This window comes from Eurytemora carolleeae, unplaced genomic scaffold (genome assembly GCF_000591075.1).
Source record: "Eurytemora carolleeae unplaced genomic scaffold, Eaff_2.0 scaffold12, whole genome shotgun sequence".
NCBI classification, from domain to species: Eukaryota; Metazoa; Arthropoda; class Copepoda; order Calanoida; family Temoridae; genus Eurytemora; species Eurytemora carolleeae.
In genome coordinates, this window is record NW_019396142.1 from 334,579 (window position 1) to 357,279 (window position 22,701).

At 33.3% G+C, this 22,701-nt stretch overlaps 1 protein-coding gene across 4 annotated transcripts in view; it reads right to left on the reverse strand.

The window, feature by feature from the left end:
• The window catches only part of LOC111696235 (uncharacterized), a 50,271-nt gene that overhangs the window by 17,480 nt on the left and 10,090 nt on the right, over nucleotides 1–22,701 (reverse strand). For 2 of the 4 annotated variants that reach the window (XM_023465782.1, XM_023465785.1), the window contains exons 2-3: nucleotides 5,804–6,056; nucleotides 1,311–1,446 (exon numbers count right to left, since the gene is read on the reverse strand). In XM_023465782.1, the coding sequence (XP_023321550.1) occupies nucleotides 1,311–1,334 (24 nt within the window). In that variant the 5' untranslated portion in view covers nucleotides 1,335–1,446; nucleotides 5,804–6,056. Of the gene's footprint in view, nucleotides 1–752; nucleotides 949–1,310; nucleotides 1,447–5,803; nucleotides 6,057–22,701 lie in introns of those variants that run through there. The other 2 variants (XM_023465784.1, XM_023465783.1) reach the window with 2 other exon arrangements.

Consider the following 22,701-nt stretch of genomic DNA (forward strand, 5'->3'; position numbering starts at 1 on the left):
AGTCATGAAGGGGTTTGTAAGGAAACCTATTCATGAAGGGGTTTGTGAGTAAACCTAGTCATGTAGGGGTTTGTGAGGAAACCTAGTCATGAAGGGGTTTGTGAGGAAACCTACTCATGAAGGGGTTTGTGAAGAAACCCAGTCATGAGGGGGTTTGTAAGGAAACCTAGTCATGAAGGGGTTTGTAAGGAAACCTAGTCATGAAGGGGTTTGTGAGGAAACCTAGCCATGAAGGGGTTTGTGAGGAAATCTAGTCATGAAGGGGTTTGTGAGGAAACCTAGTCATGAAGGGGTTTGTAAGAAAAACTAGTCATGAAGGGGTTTGTGAGGAAACCTAGTCATGAAGGGGTTTGTGAGGAAACCTAGCCATGAAGGGGTTTGTGAGGAAACCTAGTCATGAAGGGGTTTGTGAGGAAACATAGTCATGAAGGGGTTTGTGAGGAAACATAGTCATGAAGGGGTTTGTGAGGAAACCCAGTCATGAGGGGGTTTGTAAGGAAACCTAGTCATGAAGGGGTTTGCGAGGAAAACTAGTCATGAAGGAGTTTGTGAGGAAAACTAGTCATGAAGGAGTTTGTGAGGAAACCTAGTCATGAAGGGGTTTGTGAGGAAAACTAGTCATGAAGGGGTTTGTGAGGAAACCTAGTCATGAAGGAGTTTGCCTGAAAATATTGTCAATGTAATTTTAAATCCCTTTTGTTATGAAAGTACATATTTTTCTCTAATAAAATTCAGATATTTTCATACCATACCTTGCTTTATAAATTCACGAGATTTTTTCTTGAAAACTCCACGGAATGGTGTGGAATTCAAACAATTTCATTGTATTCGGTTATATTGGAACAATCACAAAGATTATGAAATTCAAGACAAAAAAGATGTCTTGGAGAAATAGACTAAAAGGGAACAGTTTGCTTTTGTTTGGAGGGTCCCTGAATATACAGTCGACAGCAGCTTTAAAAGGTTTTGTCTAGACTAAACGAGGAGGGTGGGATTTTTAACTTGGTTTGTTGAGTTTAGCCAGCAGGGGGGGGGTTGAGTTTAGCCAGCAGGGGGGGGGGGTTGAAATGATTAACTAAAGTCTGATTATAAAACATCTGAATCTGAATTGTAAAAGGACCGAAGAGATAAAAATGTCAAAAAGACAATATTTTTACCCAAAAACGGGCATATTCCACCACCCCCTGGACAGAGCACTAATTTATCGACTTAACCCCTTCATTTTACAGCAGATTTGGAAACACAATTCATATGTTCTTCAGTTAAATAGACAAATATAACTCATTTAATTCGTAAAATCATCTTGTCACCTGGTTCTTCTCTCCATCTTCCATCTTCTATCCTGATTCGTCTCCAACCTGTTACTCCAGGTAGGAAAAAGAGTACGGATAAGGGTTTGACTCTGGATTTAGTTCGGAATCTGTTGGTTTACTCTGGGTTCTCATCCTGTAAAAAAATATAATATTTTACGACAATTTTAACTTTTTTTCTTCTCAAGTTCTTCTATTCTCTAGTTCTCCTATTTTCTAGTTCTCCTAGTTTCTAAATCTCCTATTCTCTAGTTCTCCTAGTCCCTAAATCTCCTATTCTCTATTTCTCCTATTCTCTAGTTCTATTCTATAGTTCTCCTATTCTCTAGTTCTCCTATTCTCTAGTTCTCCTATTCTCTAGTTCTCCTATTCTCTAGTTCTTCTATTCTCTAGTTCTATTCTCTAGTTCTCCTATTCTCTAGTTCTATTCTCTAGTTCTCCTATTCTCTAGTTCTATTCTCTAGTTCTCCTATTCTCTAGTTCTATTTTCTAGTTCTATTCTCTAGTTCTCCTATTCTATAGTTCTCCTATTCTCTAGTTCTTCTATTCTCTAGTTCTCCTATTCTCTAGTTCTATTCTATGGTTCTCCTATTCCCTAGTTCTATTTTCAAGTTCTCTTATTCTCTACTTCTCCTATTCTCTAGTTCTATTTTATAGTTCTCCTATTCTCTAGTTTTTTATTCTCTAGTTCTATTCTCTAGTTCTATTCTATAGTTCTCCTATTCTCTAGTTCTATTCTCTAGTTCTCCTATTCTCTAGTTCTATTTTCAAGTTCTCTTATTCTCTAGTTCTCCTATTCTCTAGTTCTCCTATTCTCTAAAATTCCAATTCCAAGTTTATGAAAACCATTTTATGATATTACATAAACAAAATAAATATATTCTTAGTGCCTATAAAAGAATAAATATTGCAGTGCTAACTACCATTAACTCTAGTTTTAACATAAATACAAAAGCTTTAGAAACTTTTTCATTTGATAATCAGGAGAAGGGAAAAGTTTTTAAAATTTCCTTGAATCTGTCGAAATTTTCAAAGAATCAAAAAACAATTTTAATTTGTTTAATTTGGAAGTTTTTCTCAATTGAAGCAAGAAATAACCTTTAAAATTTAAAATTAAAATTAAAACTTTTAAATCCTCGAATAATAAATATTTAAATAAAATGAGAGAAGATCAACTTATGTTCAAAGAGCTGTAAACTTGGTGGATAGCATTACACAAAATAATGCAAAGTGACAGACTTTAGAAATATTTACAGAACAAATACAAAGAAAACATCACGAAACATCGACATGTGTATTGTGTACTAAAGGTACGTTTTATCTGGGATTAAAATGTCTAAACGGCTCGATCCGGAGAAACATTTCTTTGTGGAACCTCACTGGATCCTAGAGTCAAAAAAGAATGACCATCCTAAAGTTTTAACATTTTGTATTCTAAAAATGTTCCAGTAAAGCTATGAAAATCTACGAAAATTTAAGTTTTAACATTTTATACTGTATGAAAAATATAAGCTGACAGGTAAAAAAATCCTTAAAAACTAAAATCCCTGGTAGCTTAGTTCATGAATATAATATTTTTAATTTAACATCAAATTTCTATCTTTTCAGGTTTCATTTTCAGTTTCTAAAGGATGAAAGATGAGAAAGATGATTTCCAATCTTGAAATAGAATTTGTTTTGCTCAAAGGATTTTTTATCAAACTGGAAATATGTTTTCTATCTTCTTCTTATCTTACTTTCTCGTTTACAACAGAACTCCTTGGAACTGTACAGAGTTGGAAGTAGGGTTTCCATTATTCAGAGTAAAAATTTCATTTTGGAAACGGAATGATCCGGAAATTTGTTCTGTAAAGTGGAATTCTAGGAAATTTCGCGGATAAAATGGAAACCGGAATTTTTCCGGTTTACGTAACGTAACCTGGAAAATTTTCAAGTTTACGAAATTGAAACCGGAAATTCCGAAACCTTGTTCCGGAATTCCGGAATAATTCAGGTTTAAATTCCAGAAAAATTTCCGGGTTTCATTTCGTAAACCGGAAAATTTGAGTTTCCTTTCCGTAAACCGGAAAAATGTCCGTGTTCCGTTACGTAAACTGGAAAATTACATGATTCCATTCTAGAAACCGGAAAAAGTTCCAGGTTTCCATTCTGTAAACCAGTATGGGAAAATGAATTTGTGTAGTAAACTCAAAATTTCTTGTTTTTCATAAGACGTAGACTGTAAGTTTGTCCACAGGTTTCCACTCACCTCCCTGAAACGGAAACACCTCCCCCTAAAGTTTTAACCATTTCAACACAATTTTAGACATTAAAAGCAATGTTATGATATTAAAAGCAATTTTATGATATTAAAAGCAATGTTATGATATTAAAAGCAATGTTATGATATTAAAAGTTAAAACTTATTAGTTGACATATATTAAATACGCATTCAGTTCTTAAATATATCTTTAAGGGGGGAAAAGCAAAAAATTTATTTCTTCTTGAATGTCGTCTTCTTTTCAAGTCATCAATCAATTAATATTTACTTGAGAGACATAGACAGTTTTAATATGTTTTTTAGGTTTCCAATATAAACTATTGAGAGGAAGAAACTGAATCATTTTCATTCATCAGGTTTAAAGAGACACTTCATCTGGCAGGTTTAAAGAGATACTTCATCTGTCAGGTTTAGAGAGATACTTCATCTGTCTGGTTTAAAGAGACATTTCATCTGTCAGGTTTAAAGAGACACTAAATCTGGCAGGTTTAAAGAGTCAATTCATCTGTCAGGTTTAAAGAGACACTTCATCTGGCAGGTTTAAAGAGACACTTCATCTGTCAGGTTTAAAGAGACACTTCATCTGTCAGGTTTAAAGAGATACTTCATCTGTCTGGGTTAAAGAGACATTTCATCTGTCAGGTTTAAAGAGACACTTCATCTGTCAGTTTTAAAGAGACACTTCATTTGTCAGGTTTAAAGAGACACTTCATCTGTCAGGTTTAAAGAGATACTTCATCTGGCAGGTTTAAAGAGACACTTCATCTGGCAGGTTTAAAGAGACACTTCATCTGTCTGGTTTATAGAGACACTTCATCTGTCTGGTTTAAAGAGACACTTCATCTGGCAGGTTTAAAGAGATACTTCCCCTGTCAGGTTTAAAGAGACACTTCATCTTTCAGGTTTAAAGAGACACTTCCCCAGTCAGGTTTAAAGAGACACTTCATCTTTCAGGTTTAAAGAGACACTTTTTAAAATTTATCTATCGTGTTTGAGGAAAACTTATCTGTTAGGTTAAGAAAGACATTTTTGCTAATATTTCCCTTTTTCGTTTTTATTAACTAGCATTATATACTAAACATCGCTTTTAAAATTTATCTCTGATGACAGTAAGAAAACAGTATAAGAATGATTAAGTTCAATGAAATTTAACCATTTTCCCACGTTTATATGTACTTTAACAGTGTTTGCCAACCTTATTTTTTTTTATTTTCAAGAAAATTGTTTGTTATTTTTACTTTAACGCACTAAAACAAATTTCCTATAAAAACACTGCGATACTTTTATCAAAATTTAAATCAACTAAAGTCAACTTAAGTCAAATTAAGTACCTTTCGGTCCTGAATAAATTAATTGATTCATAATGACGTATACTTCGTTCCTTGCCCGTCCCTTTGCAAAAATAAAAATATAAAATAACATCCTGCTCTGCGATAAATATTTTGCAGATTTTCATTTCATTTTTTTTTGCAGTAATGTGCCTCTGTTGGTTATCCATGTTTTGTTCACATTTTATACTTTTTACTTACATCGTAAATGCATAAGAAATAGATTAAGAACTTTATGAAAAATACTCCAGCAATAATGGAGCATTATAGAGTTGTATTAAACTAGGAGAAGGTTTGGTTCGGTGTACAGCAGGTGTGGATGGAATGGTCAAGGTGTCGCCTTATTACATTTCTAAGAAAATATCTATCCTGCTCCTCTCTGATACACTAGAATATGTATCTTACTCCTCTCTGATACACTAGAATATGTATCCTACTCCTCCCTGATACACTAGAATATGTATCCTACTCCTCTCTGATACTCTAGAATATGTATCCTACTCCTCCCTGATACACTAGATTATGTATCCTACTCATCCCTGATACACTAGAATATGTATCCTACTCCTCTCTGATACACTAGAATATGTATCCTACTCTGCCTTCATAGATACAAGGAAATATGTATCCTACTCCTATCTAATACACTAAAATGTTTATCCTACTCATCCCTGATACACTAGAAATGTGTATCCTACTCTTTCCTGATACACTAGAATATGTATCCTACTCTTTCCTGATACACTAGAATATGTATCCTACTCTTTCCTAATACACTAGAATATGTATCCTACTCTTTCCTGATACAATAGAATATGTATCCTACTCTTCCCTGATAACACTAAATTTTAAATAACTATAACCTTTCCTAGCACTAGTCCTGGAATAAAAGTGACGAACCCAACCTGTTACAAAATTTCTTCTTGTAAATTCACAGCCTCTGTTTGGACTGCTTAACTGTTCATCAAAAATATAATTCAGAAACTTTAGAGCTTTTTGTACAGTTCTTCCTGATTTCACGTTAATATTCACTCTTTCAAAACTTTTGAATAAATAACTTTGTAATTAACTTTTAGAACTTTTTGAATTAAACTCTTCTAGATGGTAGTTTCTATAAAATCATCATAATCTTCATCTCTGTCTTTTTCTCAGAACATTCTGAAAGAAATATTAATTCAATTTTTGCAAGAAAACTTTTCTTTCAGAAATATCAAAGTTAACAACGAATGATAAATATTATTCTTTTTGTAAAAAATTGTATTTTCTTTGAATGGGATATTGTTGGTTTCTGGTGTCAAGGTTAGCAAAGGAATATAGTTTATTTTCTCAGAAACTGAATAAAGATCTTGCTTTAGCTCTCTTTTTTCTCCTCTCTCTCCTTCCCGACTACAACTTCTCTCCGCCCTTACTTCTCTCCGTCCTAACTTCTCTTCGTCCTAACTTCTCTTCGTCCTAACTTCTCTCCGTCCTAACTTCTCTCAGTCTTAAATTATCATCGGATTTTGTTTATTCTAACTTAACTACATCCTAACTTCACAGCACCCTAACTTCACAGCACACTAAAATTCTCTACATCTTACATCCTTTCTTCTCTCTGTCCTAACTTTTCTGCATCCCAACTTCTCTGCACCCTAACTTCTCTACATCTTAACTTCTTCATAGCCTCACTCCTTGCATTACAACTTCTACATAGCCTCACTTCTCTGCATTCTAACTTCTCCATAGCCTCACTTCTCTGCGTTCTAACTTCTACATAGCCTCACTTCTCTGCAGTCTAACTTCTCCTTAGCCTCACTTCTCTGCATTCTAACTTCTCCATAGTCTAACTCCTCTGCATTCTAACTTATCCAAAGCCTCACTTCTCTGCATTCTAACTTCTCCATAGCCTAACTTCTCTATAGCCTAACTCCTCTGCATTCTAACTTCTCCATAGCCTCACTTTTCTACATTATAACTTCTCCATAGCCTCACTTCTCTGCATTCTAACTTCTCCATAGCCTCACTTCTCTGCATTCTAACTTCTCCATAGCCTCACTTCTCTGCATTCTAACTTCTCCATAGCCTAACTCCTCTGCATTCTAACTTCTCCATAGCATTCCAAACCAGTATTCTGCAATCCCTCCTCCCATACCCCATGAAGCATTGAATAATTTATACTTCTACTGGAGCAAGAAGGAGTATTTTCCTGTAATCTAATAGAACCAAGTCAATTCTCCGTATTCTAAAGTTTACTAAGATTACATAATAAACACGTCTGCTCCAGTTCATGCATCTGGTGGAGATAGAAAAGTCTACTTGAGGTCAGAACTTTTCTATGCTTAATCCATTCTTAGGGAGTTAAGCGGAACCCCCTTCCCCCCTCTCCAGGGTTTAATCTAAATCTTTTTTTATAACGCTTATTTAATTTGTTTTAACGTAAGTTTAAATCAAAAGTCAGGATTCTAAACATTTTGACACATAGTGGAATATCTACATATATCTTTAAATTCAAAAGTTTCAATCGTGGAAATCATGTTGAGACTTAGGATTAACTACATTAAAAGTTCCACCCTTCCAGCCCTTCACCTAAAGAATTCGCAAAACTATTTTTAATAAAATTTCTTATCTTTGCACTTGTTCCGTCTATCTCTTGTCCCGTCTATCTCGCATTCAGCCGCTAAAGAAAAACCCCTAACCGAAGTTTGACGTCGCTTAGAATATTTTTTAATCGGATTAAGTGTATCTGTGTAAGCTCGGAACTCGGAGTTATGAACTCCAATGTTTGTGTTGGAAGAAGAACGAAGTATTCTGAATTTGTTTACAAGGAACAGTGGAATATCGAGGGAGTTTTATTTAAACCAAACAATAATTAGTACGCAGTATTAGTGATTGCTTGAATATGGAGAAGTATTCTGAGAAACAGTGGGGTTCAACCTGTTCAACCAGGATGGGGGGGGGGCGTGGAGATACGTAAACTTTTAGCCAATTTAAGAACTGAGTATTTGCCACATATTCAAAAAATTTAGTTCTTTATACCTTGAAAAAAAAGTTAAAAATGTGAAAAAATTGAAAGATTTTTAAAATATAAATGTTGGATAAAAACGAGATTAAGACTAGTTTCTAGAAACCCTAATCTCTAGTTCCCAAGGGATGTGGATTATATTTAAATCTTTTAATACAGTTTTCTCCTTCGGACCATATCCCATAAATTCTCCTTAAACAACCATAATATAAGTTAAACTGACTTGGCAGATCCTACCTTCTCTTATCCAAACCAGTCCTATTTATATCCTATATCCTTACTCAACCCTTATATTTTAGCACTATGTATTCAAGCTTTATTTAGACTCAGAGTTATTGATCCAATTTTCTTTTTATATCTTTTCTATTCAAACTAATTGTTTAAAATTACATTTATCCTATTCTATTCCTTTAATGCAAACCTGCTCGATATCTAGTCCAATAGAATAACTTAGGAAGATTTATCTCCCATTCGGCATTTTGCATCATTTCATACCTTTCCTTAATACCTTTCCTTTCATATCTTTTTTATGCCTTTCCATTCATACTTTTCCTATAAATTCTGCATACTTTCACACATTTTTTTAGTCTTTTATCCTTTCATACCTTTCCTTTCATACCTTTCTTTTCATACCTTTCTTTTCATACCTCTTCTTTTATACCTTTCCTTTCAATCCTGTATTATTTCATACATTTCAATTAAATCCTGGCAAAAATATCAGAATATCAAATGCCAAATGATCAAAAAATGTACGCTAAACAGTTAGGACAATTTTTTGTTCAAAAATATCCCATACAATTTTACAATAAAGTTAATTTTAAGTTTAAGGTATTCTTAAACATATTTTTATGATAAAACGTCTGTAAAATGCAAGCTCTCTCTTTCACGCAATCTATTTTTCTTCTTTCTCTTCTTCTATTTTCTTCTCTTCTCTTTTTTCATATCTTTTCTTTTATTCTCTTTTCTTCTCTTCTCTATTCTTCTGTTCTCTCTTTTCTTCTCTTCTCTATTCTTCTGTTCTCTCTTTTCTTCTCTTCTCTTATCTCTTATCGTCTCCTCTTTGTTTTCTCTTTGTTGTTGACATTTAACCGGTTTTGAGATGAACAATGCAGTACGATCTGTTGTTATGATTTTTCTCTGATTTGTTTACATTTCTAGCTTGTAGACCTAATTGAAACGTACTGCGTTTGTACTCCATAGTTAGGCATTAGATCATTTGGCATGTTTTGATATTTTTGCTAAATCCGGTACCCTCTCATACCTTTCCTTTCAGTCTTTTTCCCTTTCATACCTTTCCTTTTATATCTTTCCTTTCATACTCTTCCTTTTATACACTTCCTTTTATACCTTTCCTTTCAGTCTTTTTCCCTTTCATACTTTTCCTTTCATACCTTTCTTTTCATACCTTTCCTTTCATACCTTTCCTTTTATATCTTTCCTTTCATACTCTTCCTTTTATACACTTCCTTTTATACCTTTCCTTTTACATCTTTCCTTTCATACTCTTCCTTTTAAACCTTTCCTTTTATACCTTTCCTTTTACATCTTTCCTTTGATACATACATAAAACCTTTCCGACCTTTCCTGTATCTTCATATTTTACTTTCCTTTGACCCTATACTTTCATATCTTTCCTTTAAGTCTTTTCTTCCTTAATCTTAATAAATTTCTTTATTTCTTGAACCATCAACCTATATAATTCATCTGTCAGCCTGTATTACATTATTTTTGCATTACAAGGTTTTTGCAGTTCTATTTCTGAGGCGTGACTAAGTCTGCTAAGTTTACGCCTGAAGAACGCGGCAGTACCAAATGAAGCGTGTACTCCATGTTTTTAGCGCATTTTTATCCAAAATAGTGACGAAATGTTAAACCTTGACAATACGTTGGCACTTCAGTCTTAAAATTAAATATTTGCCCCCGGCCCCCGTATTTATCAGATTGCAATGAATGAAAGTTAGAGTAAATTGAAGATTAGCTAAACTAAAAGCTAAATCGTGCACTGAGATCTTTTATTAGATCATACCTAACCATGATTCAGAGACGCAATAGTTCTAGGTTAATCCTCATTCAGTGATTTTAATACTACCAAGAACCCAAAGATTCCAAATGTAACCGATGAATTAGAAATTGAGCAGTACGATTGCAATTTTCATATTTTTTATTAATTAGTATCTATCTATTCCAGAGCTAACTTACTCATTTCAACTATTATATAGAGCTAAATTAGGACAAAACTGCAAGGATTAAAATCAATTCCAGTCCTATGCTCAGAAAGAGCAGTTCAGCTTTGTTATTTTCTTTGATACATTAATCCTATCCCTAGTTTAGTCCTGTTGAACCTAATGGCAAAACCTCTCTTAGAACTATAAACAATTTTAACTTTTATTTGTTATTCATTATAAATGCATATTTTAACTATTCTGCACAAATTTAGAACACAACTAAATATTAACTTGAATTATTAGTTTAATCTTAAAGGAATATCATTTATTCTCAAAGGTTAAAAAAAGGGGAAAAATAGGGATGGGCTTCGTTTTGAGTTCAGTTTCTACACATTCAAGGCTTGTTGGCTTGAACAATGTTCTAAGTCAGATTTTTATATATTTGCTTTTATTGCATAAAATAATAAATTTATATGACCAAAGAGTTTTTAAAACGATTTTACAATCGTTTGAAAGAAAGCAAACTTATCGAGCAGCCAATTTTGAAATAGGTCAAACACCTCAGAGTCCAAATTTAATGAATTTGAGCCGCGACTCAAATCCGCCAAAAACCGGTTTCAATTGAGCGCCGGCTTGAATCTTGAAACATTGAATACAATTCTAAGTGGAACCATCAATGTTTAAGCCGCCTCTCAAATTTAAGCCGCGGCTCAAATTCTTAAATTTCGGACTATGATATTTTCTAAAACCTCTTAAACGCGAAATAGCCTAAAATGATTAAAAACAATGCAAGAGTTAGACTGTTGGAGAGATAAGCATGACTACTTATTATTCTTTAAAAGAAAATCTTCCCGATTTATCTATAATTCACTTAATTAAACCTATCCCTGGAGATTCTATACGTATCTATCTATACTGTATTGTTGTCGTGAAACCTATCCCTGGAGATTCTATACGTATCTATCTATACTGTATTGTTGTCGTGAAACCTATCCCTGGAGATTCTATACGTATCTATCTATACTGTATTGTTGTCGTGAAACCTATCCCTGGAGATTCTATACGTATCTATCTATACTGTATTGTTGTCGTGAAACCTATCCCTGGAGATTCTATACGTATCTATCTATACTGTATTGTTGTCGTGAAACCTATCCCTAGAGATTCTATACGTATCTATCTATACTGTATTGTTGTCGTGAAAACTTCCAACTCCTCTGAGTATACTCTAGGTATACTCTAGGTATACTCTAGGTATACTCTAGGTATACTCTAGGTATAGGGCATATCATGGATTTCAGGAAAATAAAAATAATCAAATTATCTGGTTAAAAAAGACTGAAACATAATTTCAATTGACCCTATATTTACAAACTGGCCGGAATGATTCCAAACATTCCAATTTAAACCTTTTGTCTGTTGAAAGATGAATGAAAAATCCATGCTTTCCTACCTGAAAATTGATAAGTTTGTTGTTTCAGATTAATGCAGCAAATACATTAAAACCTTGTCAGACTTTTATACTCTTCAAGATAGAAAAACGACGATATCTTCCGCATTTTACTCATTTATAAAGGTTAAGGGTTACCTTTGTGAATCCGACATGCCACTCTATAAATGTAGGTTTATCTAAAATTACGTCTACATGTTCCTTTAAACAGTTGTCAAATTTTGGCTGAATACGGTTAGGATTAAAATAATCTTGATTGGATTGACTTGATCTAGTCCTATGTAAGGATAGATTATTACACACTGTTAAACTGATTAATCTTACTTAAAGGGAATGACCGGCAATGTATGGGGGTTGAACTGAGTATACAGTATTTTGGATAAATTTTTAGGATTGATTTGATTCATATAAAACGTTTCTACGACGTATATTTACTGATTTTGAACGCAAAGTCGACGTTCAAAATCATGAATTTGAGTGGGTACGTTTTCAGAATCGCGTTTTTTTTAATTATTAAATAACGACGACAAAAAATGTAAACAAAATTCTACAGTAAAATAATTAGTTGTTTAGGAACAGATTGAGAAAAAAAATTAACTCTTATCATCGAAAATAACTAATTTTATTCAATTATTACTTTCTATAATCTATCATTATTCACAAAGATTTTTATTGAAAAGACAACATTTGAAGAATTTGCAGAAATCTGCAAACAAATTCATACAAAATAAGAAATTTAATATAAAGATGAAAACGAAATAATTGATTATAACATTGATTTATTGACAAATTTCTTTTAAGAAATATGTTCCTATACATCTAATTAGTTTACTGAATAACTGTTACTTTATTTTTCGTCGTCTTTATTTGATAATAACGACGACCTACCCAAATTCATGATTTTGATCGTCGACTTTGCACTCAAACTCAGTAATTATACATCGTGGAAACGTTTTATATGTATCAAATGAATCCTAAAAATTTGTCCACAATACTTCATACTCAGTTCAATTCAACCACCATACATTGAACTTTTAACATAATAGACTTTCAGCCTTTTTATTGTAATTTTTTCTCAATTTTTCAGAGAATTATTACAAATTCATCCTTTTATCAGAAAAAAAAATCAAAATTAAACTCCCGTTGAATTTTGATACACTAAAGTAATATTTTATATACTTCCTAGAGTTTGTTTTGATTAAAAGTATTTATCTGTTTAATCATATTTAATCTGGTTTACACTCTGATCATACTGTCGTTAACGGTACTGTAGACGTAATCTAAACTGAATCCCAAATACAATTTACAACGGTTACCCGATCAAGAATGAATGAGCTATCCATTTTCTCTCATCGAATGTTGCTTATTTTCAAATGCGGTTTCTCTATAACAGTAACTTCCAGGTTTCTGAACAACTAGCAGAATCCAAGCTAGAAAAACGACGATATCCTCATGATTTAAAGGGTAATGTTGTGAATCGGGAATGTCCCTCTTTATTCAGTGGATCTGTTAAAAAAACAAGAACAGTCCCTGTAAATACTATATTTTATTGTGTGTTAATATATTGATAAAAGCCAGGCATTTATCATCATAGACTAACAGACATACAGATAAGGATAGATAGGTAAAAACTAAACAAATAGATAGATAGATAGATAGATAGATAGATAGACATATGAGCAGAATACATCTCAATATAAATAACTAAGAATTTATCAAGTGTTAAATCTACACGTTATACATTAAAATATATATAGAGAGGAGAAGAATAGAAACTACGAAGTTTCATGAAAATAATATTTTAGTTTTAATTCTTAGTCTTACTGATCCTCAGAATTCTAGTTAATCCTTTCCATCGGAAAACTGAAAATTTTTAATTTTAACCATCCATCTTATAATTTACAATATCTATAACTAGCTGAATTTTGAATTTCTGAAAAAAAAATCGAAATTTGTTAAGCCTGATTGTTACCCCCGAGATACTCAAGGGTGCCCTTAGAAAATGTTAGCCCATTCGGTCCAGCCGTTTGACCATTATATAGCTAACATACAAACAAACATATATATGTATATATATATATATATAAGCGAGAAGCTTATTTTATAGATTTACCAGAACTTCACATCTACCAGATTTACAAATATATCAGAACAGCCAGATTTATCACATCTACCAGATCTATCGATATATCAAAACCACCAGATTTATTATATCTACTAGATCTATCAATATATATAGGTACAAAAGGTAAAACTAAGTCTACAGTATTGTGGTCAAGAGTCTACAGAGAACTAGTTTAACTTATTTCTACCTAGTAGTTCAGCTACTTCTCACTATAGATTATATACGACTTCAGATATATCAAATCTTTGAAATGAACCACATTCATCTTTCCTTACTTCCTAATTAGAGAAACTGAGAGTTTAAGAAAAGTTTAAATTCTTGTTTCAAACTAATTTTTCTCTAACAAATTAACAAAAATCAAAAATAAATGAAAGATGTTATTTTTCTGTGTGATTTCAGTGGCCAGAGTCCGTCATGTTTATGGAGAAGATAAGTAAGGAATACAGACAGTTCTGTTTATTTTTATCCTTTAAACAGCCTCACTCCACACTTTGAGGTTCTCCAGGAGGATTCAGGAGTAGGACAGAGTATTTAACAGTTCTAGATTAAATAAACCATTTCTAGCTTAAATAATCTTTTTCTTTAGAGATTGTCTACTGCTCCCTCCCTCCCCAGCATTAATCCCTCCCCTCCAAAATACTCCCCCCCCCTCAAATGTAATTTCTGTTTTCAACATAAGTATATTATCGAGTCACGCTTTTTTCATGGTTAGATTGAATCCGAAGTCCATGCCAACCCAGACAAATTGAAGATTTCCCTTTCAATCCTCTCCTACCTTTCAGACACTTATCCTTTCATCCTTTCAGACACATATCCTTTCCTCCCTCTCCTACCTTTCATACACTTATCCTTTCATCCTTTCAGACACATATCCTTTCATCCCTCTCCTACCTTTCAGATACTTATCATTTCACCCCTCTCCTACCTTTCATTTCTTATACTTTCACCCCTCTCCTACCTTTCATATACTTATCCGTTCTTCCCTTTCATTCTTTTCTTGTACACTAATATTTTCTACAATTTCATTTCTTACTGAAATTGTTCTTTCTTTTATTGTCCCTTTTACTCCGTCTATTCTGGCCAATCTGTTTCCGTATCGTCAATCCGTCTGTTCGTCAATTATATCTCTGTCTATTCTTCGATATATCTCTGCTTGAAGATAACAAAATATCTAGCTGTCTCAAATCGTCAATCCATCTCTGCCTAAAATCGTCGATCCATCTCGGTATAAAATTGTCAATCAATCTCTGCCTAAAATCGTCAATCCATCTCTGCCTAAAATCGTAAATCTATCTCTACCTAAAAGCACCAATCCATCTCTGCCTAAAATTTGTCAATATATCTCTGCCTATGCTCGTCAATTTACGCCGCGTAACAAGTTGTAATTCCAGATTTGACATGAAGCAAGTACGCTCATCCATCAGTCCAACCAATCTGGTCATCAAACATGACAGATATGTATGCAATGCGTCACAATACGCAACCTACGCAACCAATTCTTGGATTTCATACGCACATCAACATTAGATAAAGACAAATCCTCTATAGCCCTATTCCAATAATTATTCTGTATTCTTGCATCATATTTTACATCTAGAATGTCTGGGCCGCGAATAGGTTAAAAATTGCGGATTTAATGAGTTAGTGGCCTGCAGGCCTAGAGAATGTGTTCAGAACTAAGGCCCGGGGTTATACTCAAGATATTTCTAATTCTACGCACACTCATCTTAAATATTTTACATATTAGGGGTCAATGACAGAAGAAGGGGGAGGGGTTGAATGACAAATATCTTGATATCTCAAAATTGCCAAAAAAAATCCCAATAAAATCACCACCCTAATGGTGGAATTTGAACAAAAAGTTTATGTTTATTTTTTTAGTAAAATAAATGATCTTAGACAAACAACAAGTTCAGTGTTCGTTTTTCAAGCTGAAAATGCGATGATAAATTTACAGTTAAGTTGAGTACCTAGAGTTAGAATTCGTGTTCTGGGCAATCCTGCCGCTAATGGTTGCAAGGGTTGAGATCTACTCAGGATTTAATTCAACTCAGTTCCATAAAATCCAGCTTATTATCTATCTATCTTTCTAAACCTTTCAACAATCTCATATATGTAATACAGGGTGAGAATTAAACAGGGGTTTGGTATTTTGATGTGGAGGAAGAAATCAATACAAGTGTTTCTTAATTTCCATATTTAAAAATAACACCTGTCCAAAGATGTCAAATTTGAAAGTAAAAAAAAGTGCCTTACTTAGTTTTATCCCCATCATTTTCCTAATATTTTTCATATTAAAGATATTTTTGTCAGCCTTTGCCGTAATTGATAGGATTTAACATGATTAAATATTTTTGTTAAAAATCCTGTTTTTACATTGATGGTTGTCAAAGAAATCATGTATATGTGATAAACATGGTTTCATCGGTTGTGAAATATTAAAGTACAGGGGCTAGGACTAGGACTAGGACTAGGACTAGTACTAGGACTAGTACTAGGACTAGGACTAGGACTAGGACTAGGACTAGGACTAGGAGTAGGACTAGGACTAGGACTAGGACTAGGACTAGGACTAGGACTAGGACTAGGACTAGGACTAGGACTAAGACTAGGACTAGGAGTGCCTAATCTACAGAATTAATCGGTTCTTAGATAACATCTGAGTCACGTTGGTTTGTTATGGATAGCATTTAGAAATTACAAAAAAGAATCGTGATTGCGAACACAACATTGCCGAATATAAGCATTTGTGAGGCATTCCTAACGTTTTGTTGATAATTTCGATCAAAACTGTCGCTATTTCGAAACGTTTTCATTTAGGAGTTCGAAATTGTGACGAAAGTTTTAGAAGCTCTTCTATATAGAAGACTGTCTCGTCCTTAAAGATTGTTGTTATACACCATGAATCAAATTCCTTCTGCCATAACTGTCACAATTTTTCATTAATCTTGTTCTATATATTGTTCAGGGAACCATTATTCCAAGAGTAAACCCTAATCTTTGAGTGAAAAAGTGTTGAGTATAATGTATATTGTACAATGTACATACTTCAATAGTAAACATTAGATCTGAGTAACGATGAGAAGAATGAAAAATATCCCCGGAAAGAATTGAGTCTTTGCCACAAACTCTGGCTTTATAACCTCTATATCTTAACTAACCATGGTCGTAGACAGCTTAAAAATTTCAAACTAGAAATTTTATTAGATCAATTAATCTAAGTTTTGAATATAAAGGTTTACACAATCATGTTGCAAATATATCAGGGTTAGACAATTTGAGTTGCAAAGACTAAATTTCTTTGAGAGATACAGGATACGGCTATAAGATCTCTGTACAGCTTTTAAAAATGTGATATGATAAAGATATTAAATGTTTGGTCAATTTTCGTTCTATTTAATATATCGAAGTTTTGTCATAATTATCTCAAGAATCAAATTGTATAAATGCCGCAATTCGTATAAAGCGCAAAAAACAAAATACATTATCAGGTTGAAAGACACAAAACTATACTTGGAGAGCTCATAAATGTAATTTTTCAATACGGTCTTTGTCTTCCATGTCATTTTAGGAAATCAAAGAAGAATTTAAAGCCGTCCTTGATTATCTCTGGGACAACCTGTTTCGAATTTGGGTTTCTTTCATTTAATTTTTGTTACACTTAAGTTTACACTGATACTAACTAATGATTGTCCTGCGTGGATAGAATATGTACCAGTCATGAGCTTCAGGACGCGTGTTTTGTCGGGTTAAGAACTGCATTGAGTTTAATTACACGGCTCGCCCCTACTCTCCACCCTACCCTGAGCAAAACTCTTCCTGGATCCAGTCCGTCCTTTTGTCTGAGTATACTTTAGGAATGTTATTGTATATTTAAGAACGACTCCGGAGACTGAAAATAAATTTGTAAAACTAATTTATCTAAAACCTAGAGAATTTGATATGGTATTCGACCTCACAAGAGAATGGAATAAAATAGTTAAAGCACACAATTTCACAATGCTAAATAACATGAAATTAAGCAAGTTATTAACCATACAATCTTGCATGTGGTTTCACATTCACCAAGTTATAAACCAATGCAACTGATGTCAGTATGCTATTGTAAAATTTTAACAATGTAGGAAACTCCAGGATACTCTAGGATATTTTAAACAACTCTAGAGTACTGTAAGATACTCTAGGATACTCCAGAATAATCTAGGATACTCTAGAATATTCTAGAATACTCATGGATACTCTAGGATTCTCTAGAATACTCTAGGATACTCATGGGTACTCTAGGGTACTCTAGGATACTCTAGGATAATCTAGAGTACTCTGGGATACTCTAGAGTACTCTAGGATACTCTAGAGTACTCTAGGATACTCTAGAATACTATAGGATACTCTAGGATACTCTAGAATACTCTAGTATACTCTAGGATACTCTAGGATAATCTAGGATACTCTAGGATACTCTAGGATACTCTAGAAAACTCTAAGATACTCCAGGATACTCTAGGCTACTCTAGGCTACTCTAGGGTACCCTAGGGTACTCTAGAATACTCTAGGATACTCTAGGATACTCTTGGATACTCTTGGATCTCTAGGATACTTTAGGATACTCTAGGGTACTCTAGGATACTCTAAGATAATCTAGGATACTCTAGAATACTCTAGGATACTCTTGGATACTCTAGGATACAATAAAATACATTTCTGTAGCTGAACTATCCAGAAAGTAGAGAAAAACTGGAAGCTAGAGGTTCCTAGAGCAAATCTACAGCTGAGGGCTGGTTTTAAAATATTGATCTAATTACCGTAATTATTGTTAAAAGTATTTTTGTTTTAAATTTTCTGTATGTAATGTATACAGAAAACATGAAAAAGTAATTTTCAACTTAATGTGTGTATTCCAATAGATTAACATTTCTATAATTATTAATGATTGGTATAGATTGATGCTACAAACGTACAACCACTTGAACGGGTTCAAGAGATATAAAACCTGAAATGATAATAAAATCTGTTGTTTAAACCCGAATAATCCTGTAGAATATATATTTATCAATATATCTATCTATCTATCTATCTATCTATCTATCTATCTATCTATCCATATATCTATCTATCCATCTATCTATCTATCTATCTATATAGCTATCTAAATATCCATCATATCTATAAAATTTTCTATCTATCTATTTATCAATCTATCTCTCATCAATAATACTGAATTTTAGGGAGAAAATCCATTATTAACGATTATTGATTATTCGTCTGACATGATGGGATTTTTAATATTTTCTACAACAATTTTCAAATGAAAAATTCGCTTGCACATCATGATTTATAACTGATGATACAAATCTAACCTTTCGCGTATCGGTTATTGGTGAAAACATTACATAAATCTGTTACAGTGTGCAAGTCTGGTTTTGTTTTCCAAATAATTTGGTGGATTTAATTATTCAATTTGGTGGATTTAATTATTCAATTTGGTGGATTTAATTATTTAATTTGGTGGATTTAATTATTTATTTTGGTGGATTTTCAAATTTATTGATCCTGAAAATAAGGTAATGTGACAGATGTATAGAAATATAACAGCGCGGGAAATGAAAGTTTAATGATGAAACTGTACAACATGAAAGAGGTCAGTGGATTGCAAAATCATAAACCAGGATCAATCCTTGGAATTTAATAATATCATCTGTCCTTAAACCCTTTTCTATACAACACTCATCATTTCTTCTTTTATCCCTGTTCTCATGTAAAACTGCTCTATCATGTTAATTTCTTCTTTTATCCCTGTTCTCACGTAAAACTGCTCTATCATGTTAATTTCTTCTTTTATCCCTGTTCTCAAACATTCATCCTTCTTCTATATTCATCCTTCTCTACATTCATCCTTCTTCTACATTCATCCTTCTCCTACATTCATCCTTCTCCTACATTCATCCTTCTCCTACATTCATCCTTCTCCTACATTTATCCTTCTCTAATTATGTCCTATAGTAGAAAAAAGATGAATTGTTTTTTGATAAGATTAACCAATATAAGGACAAATTAAGATTATATGATTATAAGAGAGCTATAAATCTAGCAAGGAGCTTTGTATATGCATACAATTCATGGAGTCCGGGCAACTTGTTTTATTTAACGTGCACACATCCCAACCTCAACAAATTAGGGTTTGATCTAGACCAAGGTGACGGAGCGAAAACAAGTTCTTGACAGAAATCCGGTTTTGAGAGGATTTGATCATCTTATATCTTAATTATCTTTAATAGATTGATTTAACAATTTATCCAATTTATCTTCAATTTTAGTACTTTATACTCAGTGTAATTTGAACCATCAACATTTACATAAGAATGATTTAGATCAAAAATAAGATTTTTATTTTATAAAAAACTATTTTATACTTTGTTTCATGTCCGACTAAAAGCAGTCTAAGAAAGTATTTCTGTTTAATATTCACTTTTCATGATACATATCTAAACCGTTTAATTGTGAATGAAAAGAAAAATGGATAATTTGCGTATTTTGCGCCAAAACTGCAATATTCTCGTGAATATGTTAATTAGAGGGTATCTAAGCGTAAATTTATGGAAATTATTCTCAAAAATACGATGAAAGAATTCCCAGCCAATATAAATCAACTCACCAGCCTGGGGCCCTGCCAAGTCCCACATAATAATACAACCAAATCGGTTACATCATGTTGACTTTGTATGAAAAAAACGTCAAAAAACGCAAAAAAAGCACAAAATTTTAGAGGTTAAATTTAAAAAAGGAGCCATAAGTTCTTGTCACAAACTCAAATTTGCTGATCCCTATATTTTGGCAACCTGATGGTGCAAAATTACAAAGATTACAAAATCAGCAATGTGGCAAAAACTCAGTTTTTTAGTAACTCCATAAATATTTGGTTAAAAAATATTTGATTTCAAGTTCTAGAGATTTTAAACCTCCTGGGGTTTGCATTTGTATCTCTAGATTTGGTCCTGTCACTATGTTACGTCTACCCTGGATAAAGTGTTGGTGTAGATGCCTATATACGGAGTTGGAACTTATATCAGGCTTTCTTTACGTTCTTACTTTAACCTTGATTCTAATCTAGAAACTCTGAAAACTACGGTTTACAAACTTCTTCTATAATTCTTTTAAAGGGAATGCTCATGAAAACTTTAACTGAAAGATATTAGTGAACATATATCCTTGAAAGCTACAGGTAGCTAGGATGCTGCAAACATATATCCTTGAAAGCTACAGGAAGCTAGGATGCTGCAAACATATATCCTTGAATGCTGCAGGAAGCTAGGATGCTGCAAACATATATCCTTGAATGCTACAGGAAGCTAGGATGCTGAAAACATATATCCTTGAATGCTACAGGAAGCTAGGATGCTGCAAACATATATCCTTGAATGCTACAGGAAACTAGGATGCTGCAAACATTATCTGAGAAGGATTTATTGCTAAAGAGAGAAGGGTAGGGGGAGAGAGGAGAGATATGCACTGATAATGATAAGTGAAGCAAAGGGGGGGGGGGCTTGGTATTGGTTTGCCCTCTTAACAATGTGTCCACACAATCAAGTCGAAATTATTGAATAGTTTCAATAATCGCATGCACTGTTGTTAAGTGTATATGTTTAATATACAGGGTGTCCCGCGAAACATGTCAGTAGCAAGACGACTTGAAAGACGTCTTTTTATCTTTAATGTATTTGTGACCAGTCGTCAACCTACTTTCACATGTATGATTCTTGAAACAAAAACCAAAGAATTCTCCTATTCCATTTCCAAAATGTGGTCTGCCTTTCTTGTGCCGTCCCGCGAGAAATTAAGAATCTAGTTCAGATTTCGATTTGATTAGATAAAATCAAAATCGTCGAAATCTGAACGAAATTCTTTGTATCTCCAGTAATGTAAAAATCTAAAGAAAGGCAGACCACATTTTGGAATGCTAAAAATACAGTTTTTTAATTATTAACTTTAGAGTTTTACTTCTTAAACTAAGTTTACGAATAAATGCCACAAATTATTTCAAAGATCAAAGACGACCTTCAATTAATGTTTCGTGGGCCACCCTGTACTTCATGTTTAAAGTTTTAGGTTTTTTGTATTTTAGAATTAACACAGCGTAAACCACAATAAGTTAATAAACACAGGTGAAATATTTACTGTACTATCCACAGTCCACACATTCAGAATTCTAACAAATATTTGATATGGTTTGGTTTAACTTTCAGTGTCCCAGCAGCCATTTTGGTATTGAGACTCATAACATGTTGTTTTCCCCAAATAAGAATTGAGTCTTTGACACAAATTCTTATGTTCTAATCCCTATATCTTTGCAACATAATGTCGCAGTTAGATATTAAAATTATGATTTTTTTAGATTAAATAATAATAATCTAAGTTTGAAACCCCTGCTGACCCTTTTTGAGGTTTTCAAGCATTACGGATGTCAATACCGTTTATATTGAACAGGTTCAACACAGAACTGACATAGCACCGTTAGTCGCGTGCAGCGTTATTATCTAATTATTATCGAAAATGTTCCGGTTCCTGTATACTCCAGAACCCAGATTTAATACCCAGCTCAGGTTCCTGTATACTTCAAGACCCAGATACAATAACCAGATTAGGTTCCTGTATACTCCAGGACCCAGACACAATACCCAGCTGAGGTTCCTGTATACTCCAGGACCCAGATACAATACCCAGCTCAGGTTCCAGTACCAAGCTCAGGTTCCTGTATACTCCAAGACCCAGATACAGTACCAAGCTCAGGTTCCTGTATACTCCAGGACCCAGATACAAAACCAACTCAGATTTCTGTATACTCCAGGACCCAGATACAATACCTAGCTCAGGTTCCTGGACCCAGATAAATAACCCAGTTGAGGTGAAGAATACTAATATGACGAGAAGTGTTTGAAGAATGCACTCTTCAGGTTCAGTTTCTCAGGAAACACAATAAAAATTGTAACTCACTGGAAGACCAGCCATAAAATCGAAAATTTAGAAATTAGCATCATGTATAACGAATGGACTGCAAGATATATCC